The following is a 12488-nucleotide window of genomic DNA, read 5'->3' on the forward strand; positions in this document are numbered from 1 at the left end:
TCTTCTGCTGGTAATAGCTCACCTTACCTGATCACTCTCATTACAGTGTGTATGGTAACACCCATTGTTTCATGTTCTCTGTGTATATAAAATCCCTCTACTGTATTTTCCACTGCATGCATCCGATGACGTGAGCTGTAGCTCATGAAAGCTTATGCTCATATAAATTTGTTAGTATGTAAGCCACAAGTACTCCTTTTCTTTATACTTAATAAGTATAGTAACTAAGATAAAAGACTTAGTTAACATGATAATACTCTACTGTTTAAGAAGAATCCCAAACAGAGAGTTGAATTGTTTAGGGAGATACAGGAAGAACAAAGCTTTAGTAATCAGATGACATGAAGCAAAGGAACATTTAGACAGAATATGAGGAAAAATTTCCTGACAATGAGAGCTGAATATTAACATAACAGACTTTACAGAAAAGGGATGGAAATTCTTTGCTTGAGACATTTAAAATTAGACAAGACAGGAAGCTTGGAAATATAATCTTGCATTTTCAGGGGAATGAGCAAGGTAACTTCACATATTTAATAGGTTTCTTTCTTCTGTAGTGTTCATGACACAAGAAATAATTGCACTGCTGCTTGAATAGTACATCTTATGTTTAGTTTGATAACTAAACTAGGAATTTGGGCTCTGTGTTTAGTGACCAATATCAGATTTTCTAAAGTCTTATCAGAACCAGTCATATATAAGTTGCAGTGATTCCTGTCCCAACAGTCCCACTTCTTAAAGTGTAAGAAGACCTGTAGGCAGAGAAAATGTTTAATAATCCAATAAATTCATATAAACATTCACCTATTTGAATATAAAAGCTTTAGACCCTAGGAGAACTGTTCAGGGCAACAATTCTTTCCAGAAAGAATTGCTAGCAGCATTTTCCTGGGCGGCATAGTTAGGGCCTACAATTGTTTAAATCAAATATTTGCTTTTGTTTCAATTATAAAGATGAGCCAAGATTTAGAATGTGGTTTTCTTCTGATACAATGGTAGGCTTACTGTATTTATTCCCTTCTGAAAACTGAAGGCTGCTTCAGTTCTGCAGGATAGTTCTGGTTTAATTTAAGATAAGTTGTTTGAGTGTTTTTGTTTGAGAAAATGCCCATGTAATTGATCATAAAACCTAGTATAACACTCTTTAACTGATTTTAAACTCTTTTGCCTTGTGGCTGGCATAATTAATAAGCAGTTCATTAATGGTTTCATTGATGTTTGCCTGGTGTATACTTCTTCCAGGTCAAGGAGCTCTTGATACAGTTCTCATGGCTTTTAACATCTGCTGTCCCTTGCATTGACCAGGCCCTCTGGATAGTTCATCAGCTTTCTTTGATGCATTCAGGAAAAATGCTAGATTGACTTGATTGAAATCACCACTTAAAACTTAGTGACATAGAAGGTCAATTCCCCATTTACAATTAGTTAAGAAACAGGGATGAGAAACTGCAGTCTTTGTATACTTCTTTGAGGTAAAGAATCAATGAGAACATGATCTACAGTCAAGAAGAGACAGAATTTTAACTATAACATTTCAACACAGAACAAACAACTAGAGTCCCTTTTAGGTATACAAGAAATATTAGCAAATAACAGTTTGTTGACCCACAGCACTATAGCTGAGAAGACATCAGCTGAAAGAAGCAGATGCTCAGAGAGTCCGAGTTTTATATTTTTACCATAATCTCTGATGTGACTGTGAAGGCTAAAACCTCAGACTGAAGGGGTCAGTGATGAGCATCATCTCAAGACATGAATGAAGGCAAGAGATGTACTCCCTGAGATTGTTCTCCAGCATGGCATGTCCAGCAGTTGAGAGAGAACTGGCAATGCTGGTCCCAGGCATACACATGCACTGGTTGGCACTTATATTGGATGGAATGGTACAGGGCCAGAATATGATATGCTTCCTCAAAAGGTCCTCAGATAGTCTCATTGATGTTAACAAGACAATTTTTGGAAAGAAAGTGCTACTCTGCATGAGTAAGAATATCAGCTTCTGGTGCTTTGAAATTTTCTGTATGTAAGAAAAGTTTATTCTCTGTGTATATATAAAGTCTGCTGCAGTTTCCACGGTATGCATCTGATGAAGTGAGCTGTAGCTCACGAAAGCTCATGCTCAAATAAATTGGTTAGTCTCTAAGGTGCCACAAGTACTCCTTTTCTTTTTGCGAATACAGACTAACACGGCTGTTACTCTGAAACCAAGCATTCATATTCACATTCTCAGTGAATGGGTTTAGAAAGTCATTGCTCATTTGCACTTTTCTGTACAGCACTTCTTAGACCCTGCTTAATGACCACAGTGATGATCACAATGCAGCCAGGTGTAACACAAGAATGTGTCACTTTGAGTCAAATAAAATATTTATCAATACTAAATCATCCCCTTTGCCCTCAAGAGGCAGCTTGGTCTAGATGATTGGGGCCAAAAATCAAGAGCTCTGAAAGTCTGATTCTGACCCTGCTACTGATTCTCTGTGTGACCTTTGAACTAGTCACTTCAGTTTTCCAATATGTAAAATTGAAATTGTAACTGTTACTTTAGCTACATCACTAGAATTATGTGAAGCTTAATTAGTGTACGTACAGTGCTTTCAAAATTCATAGCACTAAGTGCTATGTGTTCTCATGTGTGGCAAGAGAGTGAGGTAATGGGCACACTAAAAGCTTAAAATAAAAAAGTAAGACTTTAGGTTCAGATCCAGACAAGTGGTGAGCACCAGCCACGAGGAGTTCAGTACTTCTAAGGATTGTTCTCTTATTCACACATGTTAACTTCCCTTTCTATATATCCTTGACCAACCAAGAGATAAGGTCTGAGAGTAGCCTAGTTGCTGGTCTCTGAGTAACATTTGGAGGCACTTAAATGAGTGCAACTGTTCAGAAAAATCTTGAATACAGAGCTGCATCTCTGCTGCCTAATGTCCAGACAGAAAACATCCAGTTGCAGAGATGAACATTAAGAACACGTCCATAAGCATGAAATATTCACCCCAATTTAAAATCATCTAGTTTTAATGTTTAAAATACCAATAATTTTACAGCAATGCATACTCCGTTCTAAAATCCACTGCCAAGATCACTTATTTTCTTTGACAGTAAGCATAAAAGACCTCAAGTGTCGAAAGCAACAGAACCACAAAAATCTGAAACGTTGCTTAATTAGTATTTGTGAAGCTTGGGGCTACAGCACATCTGTTAATTTTTATGTTACAACAAGCAGAAATACATTCATACTTGGCGGTATCATTAGCATTCTGGGCATCAAGTCACTAGTAGTAAATAGCCCTCAAAAATGTTTAAAGATATGGCCTTGCCATTGGTGGAGTAATTTCCCATAAGAAAATAATCTTGATGGTTACAGCCAGAGACTGGATATAAAAGACGACCTCTGGCAACTACAGCAGTTTCTTTCTCTGGGAAAACAGTCCTCTTGTTTTTCTCTGGGGTTTCATACTCTGCAGCTCTTGACATGTTCACCGTTTTGTTTACGAAGGGTTATGCTAGGGAAGGGAACTAGTTTGTGGTTTATGACAGCATCACTTCAGAAGATTTGGTACATACTGTGATTTGTATCGCCCATTTGTGCCTCAGCCATAAAAATGCACTTTTTACCAGAAATATTTGTGAATATATAACAGCTCCGAAGACATATGGCCAATAAATAATTCAAAGTTATCTATTTTCCCTGCATATTCTTTATACATCTACCATAGTTTAATGCCTAGCTGGCTTGGAAACAATATTGTTTATGACAGTCCTAGTATACAAATGTTTAGTGACTGGCAGCAAACCACTGATTCTCAGGTTATTGCCTTGAAAAATAAACCCTTTCCTCCTACTCTCCTTTTTCTTGCCTTTCTATTTTGCTAACAGCCCTGAGGAGCATTCTCTTGCATTGTGAGTGCCTACAAAGTGGGTATGTTTAACACTTGATTTCACTATAACGATAATGTGATTTAATTCATTATTTTCCTCTCTCCCCCTTGTCTTCTTTTCAGTTCGATATCTGTTTACAGTCCCAAGGAGAATCCTAACACATTTGATGCTGCTGCTTTCTTCCAGTCTGTGTGGAATTTCCTGGGGATCTTTGCTGGATCATTTGCAATGGGGTCCTCATACGCTGTTGTCACAGCTTTAATATCCTTTATTGTTTTTCAATCAGAAAAAAACTCTGCAAGTTTGAAAGTCTGGTTGCCTTGAAAAGAACTTCTAAGGCTGTCTGTGATTTAAGACTGACCATCTTTACTTTGAGCTTGAACTTCTTGACCATGGGTTTGAAGAGGCTCTGTAAACAAAGCCAGGTCCTCAGCTGGAGAAAATCAACACAGGTTCAATGATTTCAATAGAGCTGATTTTAACCAGCTGAGGATCTGGCCCAAAATCTATAGTCCTTACTCCTGTAAGTAGTCTCATTGACCTCAATAAGACTACCCTTGTGCCTAAGGACTATTCACATGAGTAAAAGATGCAGGACTGGACCCCAAATTCCCTTGTTTGGGAGACTCTCCTGAAATCCCTCTGTCTTTCCCCATTTATTTTATTTCTCCCCAAAACATTATCATGCTGACCAATCCTTTCAATCAACGAGGAATGGATCACCACACTGGACCAGACTGGGGGAGGGGAGGAGAGTATGTGCGGTACAGCCTTACTCCAAGGACTGAGCTCACCTCCTTGACAGAGCTCACAGCCACTGACAAAGTCATGGGATTACAGGTTACGAAGTACCTGTTAGTATTTTAGCATTCCTGAGAAAATTAAAGCACCATGACATCAAAATTCTCCTGTACTGTTCCACCTGACACTAACATAAATTCATGTAATGAAACCCTTGTTTCATACCACACTCAGCCTCCCCAGCAGTTGCTATATTTTAACTGACCCATACAACTGTGTGGGAATATAATGTAACTGGATAAAAATCAGAAGAAGTGTTGTCTACTAGGTGGAAAAGGCAAAAGGAGCCAAGAGTCCTGGGTTCTATCTTAAACTCTGATAGTGATTCACTGTGGGACTTTAGGCAAAATACTTACCCTTGGTCTATGCTACAGAGTTAGGTCGACATAAGGCAGCTTTCTTCAGCCTAATTATGTCAGGTTTCAGAGTAGCAGCCGTGTTAGTCTGTATCCGCAAAAAGAAAAGGAGTACTTATGGCACCTTAGAGACTAAGACTAACAAATTTATTAGATCATAAGCTTTCGTGAGCTACAGCTCACTTCATCGGATGCATCCGATGAAGTGAGCTGTAGCTCACGAAAGCTTATGATCTAATAAATTTTAGTCTCTAAGGTGCCACAAGTACTCCTTTTCTTTTTGCTATGTCAGTGTACACACTACAGCCTTGCTCCCACTGATGTAAGTGCCCTACGACACCAACATAAGTCCACCTCAACAAGAAGCGTAAGGCTTATGTCAGTGTAGTTAGGTCGATGCAGTGTCTGTGTAGACATTGCATTACTTACATCGGCTGTTAGCCATCATATTTATCAGTTTCACAGCTAACTTAACAGGTGACTTAAGTTTCTAGTGTAGACAAGCCCTTGGGCCCAGAGCCTCAAAGGTAGTTAGCTACCTAACTACCTTTGAGGATTCAGCCCTTAATTTCTCTATACCTCGGTGAACGCTGCCTTAAAATGGGTACAATAACAATTAATGTTTGCAAAGTATTTTGAGATGCTCACATAAAATACAATATTTGTTTAATTTACAATTTATGTAGTAGCAGTAATTAAACAAGGTACAAGCCAAGCTAAATTAAAGTGCAGCTTATCCAAACTGGGAAAGGCGTGATTCTCCATTTCCCTACATCTTGTTTAGTCATTTACATCTGTTGGTGTAAAAATGCTACCAAATCACAACAGTAGCAACTTACACTCACTTTGCACAAGTATAAATGACTAAACAAAGCACTAATGTGTTAATCAGCTTCCCCATCTTGATTCCTTTGAGAGTCCAGTTCTGAAGCACCAATTATGCTTGTAAACTGATTTCATTTAAAGGCTACATAGTAAAGTTGACCTTCCCTTTTGACAGAGACAATAAAGGCCATGGACCAACTTGGCTTTTTGATCATGTTGTTGCCATATCACCTTTTCACAGCCACATTTCTTTGAAACCACATGACATGAGCACATTTCAACGGCTAATATAAATAGAAGTAGATATGTGAAGTAGACTAATGCTGGAAAATTAATGCTAAATTCAATCACTTAGGCCTTGATCCAGCAAAGCACTTAATAACATGTATAATCTTAAGGTCCCATTGAAGGCACATGCTTATGTGCTTTGTATGATACAGCTGAATAATTTTACGGTGCATTATTTCATTTATGATGGTGAGGTTGAATTTAGGGTGCAAAGCTGTTCATTTTTTTTCCTTAGTATTTTTTAGCACTTGACAAAATTTACAAAGCTGTGTGAGTTCCCCATGTTGGAAACAGGCCTATTCTTCCTCCTGTCTTGGAGTGCCTTCCTGTCAGCAGAAGCTGCTGGTCTTACAGGTAAGTGTTGCATTTTCCTGAGTAAGCAAAGACTGTGGGGCTTTTTACTAAATCTGTGATGTGGGAAAATAGCACACCTATTTTGAGCATGACATCTTATATGAATCTTCCAAAATCCAGTTGCTTCTTGTCATTGCTGAAATGTGTGGGTGCTGCAAACATCCATCTGCAGGCATAAATCCATAGATACCTGAATGACTTTTTTTTTTTGCACAAGTTTTTGTTTGGTTGGTGGTTTTTTTATTTCTCCCACTCAAATCCCTGTTGCATCCGGAGAAAGGCACAGGCTGCCCAGTGACAGACCAAAACCACTTACAGCCTACACATCGCTGCATCAACATGGAGATAGCATTTGTGCAACCATAGTCAAATACATGGCCAGAAATTGCTTTCTTCAACGCAGAGAAAAAGTAAACACATTCATACACAATGAAAAAGGTACACAGAAGTAATCTGTGCAATGCCCAGACTCTGATTGATTTCATAATGTGATTAGGAAGAATATGAGTCATAATAGTTTAAGCCTATTGATGTTTTTGATACTGTTATTTTTGACCATGAACTGCCATAATTCACATCAAGGAAAGTTAGAAGAAAACCTGAGCGCCTGAGCATTAATAGAGAGCCCGTTTAGTTTTTCTGGAGAAATTGCTGGAGACCTGTTAATTTTTACTTTGAACATGATCGTTGTAAAGCTTTTGGGGAGCAGTGAGGCCTGGGTGAAATCCTGGCTACTCTGAAGTCAATGGCAAAACTCCCACTGGCTTCAATGGAGCCAGGATTTTGCCTTTTGTGTGATAAGCCGTATGTTCAGAGGACTTTGAAACCAGCGTGTGGTTTGTTGTAAATTGCTGCATGCTCACTCCTCTTCCTCATTTTATGCACAATTTTCTGTCCCATTCTATGCCAAAGGTGGATGAATGCCAATGTGTTTCCAAGTTAAACAAGAGAGCCAGGCTCTATCACTTTCCAAAAAAACCCCAACTTTAACCTGAACAAGGCCTTCTTTAGTTCTGTTGTGGTTACTGGCCATTTTCAAAACATTACCTCTAATAACCTGCTATTTACCTAGACAAAAAAATGGAATAACTTCTAAATCCTTTGTTTTTAAGCTGAGTGACTTCCCACACTTTCTAAGATAGGAATTTTAAAACCTTCTCCCCAGCGGAATCCATGGGTGTCACATTTTAGCCAGGAACAAATATGGTGTTACTAAATTTTTAAATAACTGAAAAGCGGGGTTCATAATGGAAACACTGATACTGCCTCCGATGCTGTCACTGCTTCAGGCACTGCTGTACTGAAGGCAAGTTCCACTGTCAGAATGCTGGAGCAGACTGCATGTCCAAATAATTGGCAGATATCATTTCTTCACATCACACTGCAAATATGGTGACACATAATGTACTCTCTCCTACTAGTCACTTGGGATGGTGTTTCATTTTTTTAACATATAAAATGTCAGAAATCAAAGCCCTAATTACTGATGGCACGGAGGGGTTTTATAATGACACAGTAGCCATAGTTAACTATTTTTACTGGCCAGAAAGTGAGTGGAAAGCAAAGTCATGATCCAATTAAAGGGAAAAAAAACAGAAAAGTACAAGGAAGTTAAGCCTTTGCTTATAAATAAAGGGACTGACATAGATGGTAAAAAAAGAAATTGCTCCACCTACATAAATTGCAAGGAAAACAAACCCCGCCCTTTTAGTTCTGGCACTAGCAATTCTTTTCATATGCACCTTCTTTGTCTCAGTTGGCAATTGTTTAATTACATTGTCGTGATGAGGCAAAGATGACTCCTGCCTCATTTATCAGCAGGGTTGAGCCTCTGTCACTTAGTTTCTATGAAAGGCCTTTGTCAGAAGCTGTTAGGAAAAAAGAACACATGCAGTCTTCCTTGTAGCTTCAGAAGTTCAAAGCTGTGTTTTCCATATGCAACAACTCTATTAATACTGTATTGACATTTCATCTTAAAGTAGACATTTTTAGCCCTTTGCTTTTAACCAGTTCCAATGTAACTTTCATCTTCTCTCACCCTTGCCTGAAAATGCTTGTATTCACTCTTTCCACAATAAGAAAAGGAGTACTTGTGGCACCTTAGAGACTAACCAATTTATTTGAGCATAAGCTTTCGTGAGCTACAGCTCACTTCATCGGATGCATACTGTGGAAACTGCAGAAGACATTATATACACAGAGACCATGAAACAATACCTCCTCCCACCCCACTCTCCTGCTGGTAATAGCTTATCTAAAGTGGTCACTCTCCTTACAATGTGTATGATAATCAAGTTGGGCCATTTCCAGCACAAATCCAGGTTTTCTCACCCTCTGCACCCCCCCCACCCCCCAACTCACTCTCCTGCTGGTAATAGTTCATCCAAAGTGACCACTCTCCCTACAATGTGCATGATAATCAAGGTGGGCCATTTCCAGCACAAATCCAGGTTTTTTCAACCCCTCCCCCCACCACACTCACAAACTCACTCTCCTGCTGACAATAGCTCATCCAAACTGACCACTCTCCTTAAAATGTGTATGATAATCAAGGTGGGCCATTTCCAGCATAAATCCAAGTTTAACCAGAACGTCTGGGGAGGAGGGGGATAGGAAAAAACAAGGGGAAATAGGCTACCTTGCATAATGACTTAGCCACTCCCAGTCTCTATTTAAGCCTAAATTAATAGTATCCAATTTGCAAATGAATTCCAATTCAGCAGTTTCTCGCTGGAGCTGGATTTGAAGTTTTTTTGTTTTAAGATAGCAACCTTCATGTCTGTAATTGCGTGACCAGAGAGATTGAAGTGTTCTCCGACTGGTTTATGAATGTTATAATTCTTGACATCTGATTTGTGTCCATTTATTCTTTTATGTAGAGACTGTCCAGTTTGACCAATCTACATGGCAGTACATTTGTGCTGGAAATGGCCCACCTTGATTTTCATACACATTGTAAGGAGAGTGGTCACTTTGGATTAGCTATTACCAGCAGGAGAGTGAGTTTGTGTGTGCGGTTTTTGGAAAAAGGGGGCGGGGGTGAGAAAACCTGGATTTGTGCTGGAAATGGCCCACCTTGATTATCATACACATTGTAAAGAGAGTGGTCACTTTGGATGGGCTATTACCAGCAGGAGAGTGAGTTTGTGTGGGGGGGGGCAGAGGGTGAGAAAACCTGGATTTGTGCTGGAAATGGCCCAACTTGATTATCATACACATTGTAAGGAGAATGATCACTTTAGATAAGCTATTACCAGCAGGAGAGTGGGGTGGGAGGAGGTATTGTTTCATGGTCTCTGTGTATATAATGTCTTCTTGCAGTTTCCACAGTATGCATCCGATGAAGTGAGCTGTAGCTCACGAAAGCTTATGCTCAAATAAATTGGTTAGTCTCTAAGCCGCAAGTACTCCTTTTCTTTTTGCGAATGCAGACTAACACGGCTGTTACTCTGAAATCTTTCCACAATGTTTTTTTTTAGTTATATTTCAGAGTGGAGTTCATTCTACTGGTTAACAGATCATCAGGTGATTTAACAGCTTTCCAGCAGCACATTTCACTGCTCAATGAGAGATGCAAATTTAGGAGAAAGCATCTGATTTCTTAATCCCGAACTAGTGGAATCTATTTAAAATGAGGTTAAATGTATGCAGCCACCAGAAAGGAGCAATGCCGTGGACTACGCTTATGTTCACAGGTGCTGACTTCTATTATTCCCAGTGGGTGTTCCACCCCTGCTTTGTTCTGAGGCCACACCCCTACACTGTCCCTTCCTCTGACACCCCACCCTCACTTCACCTCTACCCGCCCTCACTCCACCCCCCTCCCTGAGGCTCTCCACCTGCCACTCATTGCTCTCTGCTCTCCCCTGAACATCTCCCACCAGCCACCAAACAGCTGATTGGCGACCCCGCCAAACAGCTGATCAGCAGCACTGCCAAAAAGCTGTGGCCGGTGGGTGCTCAGAACCCCTATTTTTTTTCTGTGGGTGCTAGAGCCCTGGCGCACCCATGGAGTCAGCAGCTATGCTTATGTTACATAAGAGCCTCTTGGCCTGAACAGTCACTTCCAGGGTTGTATTAAGAGCACACCTCTCATAGTGCTCTCCTCAGCCAAAATGCAGGGGCTCTAGTTACAAGTTATACCTTTAGGAGTTGAGTCTGTCTAGCACCTTGCAAAATCAGGCCATTAGAGAGTGAGAATTACAGGGAAGTAATTTCCTTTTGCCTATTTGTGAAATGATCCATCAAGGACATTTAGTCTCTGTCTCCTTCAGTAAAGGAATTACTTATAAATTAATGCACACCATTGGTGATGCATTTTAGGATAGCAATTGCCTCTTCTGTGGCATGAGTCCCATTATCAGCATCACATATTGCCATCTTTTACCCTAAGATGAATTGCCACTATCAGTATAAACAATGGAGTAAAATTCATTGAGACTGATTCCTTATGCCTGGCATCAGCTAACAGGCTGTTACTATTCCTATGTGTTTCACAAATGGAGTAAAAAGCAACTAGACTGGTAGACTTTTTTAAATCTTATTACCCATTATCAAAGAGTTTGGCGTAGTTGGAGTTTAGCTATCTGCTGATTGACTTGGTTCATATAGCTATCATTTTTTTATTATCAGGTTTTTCATTTTTTTATATTACATTACATTTTCCAATAATTTAATTTCTTCAGAAAGATCATTGCTGTTGTATTGCACTGATGAACCAATTTTCCATTTCTTCCTAAATCTTTCACTTTAATCCATAGTTCTGCTTCAGTGATATGGGTGCTGAGGCTCTCAGTTAGTGTTCTTTTTCAGTTTTTTAAAAAAAAGGAGCGGAGGGAATGGAAAAGTAAATTAGTCACTACTATCCCCAAAAAATAAAGCCACAGGTACAAGCAACTGTTAAGAAAGACTTTCTCACTCTCTCTGCTCTGATAGATCTAATCACATTCTCCTGTCCAGAATTCCAACATTGTTCATTCTCAGTAAAACCAAGAAGTGTGCATTTAATTTAGCAGGAAACTGAGACAGACATTTACATTTTTGGCTCCAGAATCTGATGTTTTAATGAGAAAAGAACTAGCGAATAGTTTTATCTTTGAGGCATGCTATGTAGGTGATAGCAGTCCAGAATCAAACTGAAAGATGTCAGAAGAAAATTGGACAATTCCACTAAGTCTTTGAACAAAATATACAATTGCCTAATTTATATCCCATACACAGTGGAGAAAGCATTTTGCTGTCAGGCTGATTCCTTCCTTCAAAATCCAATTTTAATACTTGTCAAAGAATTTCCAGCCTCACTTAACTTGCCCTTCCACAATGGAAAGTTCCATGTTTGCCTCTTTAGGTAATTCTTGCCTTGTTTCCTGTGTAGTTGCATTAACATGCATATGGTCACCAGTCTCTTAAAAAGACACATTCCAATAACTTCCCCTCATGCTTTATGATATATCTTATGTTGTAACTGCCATGGCTGTGCACAGCAAGCCTTGTTTTAGCAACATATAAATTTCTTGCTGCAAGCACTCCATCTCCCCTGGAAATAAGGTTCATATGGTCTATGAAATTCCATTTTGAAGAATGATGGTGGTGGCTCTTAAAGGCTCAAACCAGAACCCACACTCTGTATCAGATACTCTGTGGTTGATACTGGTCTCTCTTATTCCAGTTTTTCACTGGAATAGTTGCACTGATTTAGTGAATGTACTCCTGGTGGGAGATCAGTGTCAGGCTCTTTATATACCACGGACCCAGTTTTCACATTGCCTCAGGAAACAGTAAATAGACACTTATCCCACCTCTAATTAACAATTGTATTTGGCAGTCACAAATCAATTTTTACAAGCATGGTTGAATTTAATAGTCAAATTAAAAAAAATTGGCAGAATGATGACTCATGCAGTGGAAACTAACAGGAAATTCATATTTCCATTTTTATTGTTGACCCAGGGACTAGTGATATTTAGAAATAGTCCTGCTTAG

General features: G+C 39.3%; 1 protein-coding gene across 1 annotated transcript in view; it reads left to right on the forward strand.

Moving 5' to 3' along the window:
* SLC9A9 (solute carrier family 9 member A9) overlaps positions 1–12488 on the forward strand; it is a 320114-nt gene that overhangs the window by 130404 nt on the left and 177222 nt on the right. The window contains exons 7-8 of the mRNA XM_077826749.1: positions 4005–4143; positions 6401–6506. Coding sequence (XP_077682875.1) covers positions 4005–4143; positions 6401–6506 — 245 coding nt within the window. The remainder of the gene's footprint in view (positions 1–4004; positions 4144–6400; positions 6507–12488) is intronic.

Source organism: Eretmochelys imbricata, chromosome 9 (genome assembly GCF_965152235.1).
Source record: "Eretmochelys imbricata isolate rEreImb1 chromosome 9, rEreImb1.hap1, whole genome shotgun sequence".
NCBI lineage: Eukaryota > Metazoa > Chordata > Testudines > Cheloniidae > Eretmochelys > Eretmochelys imbricata.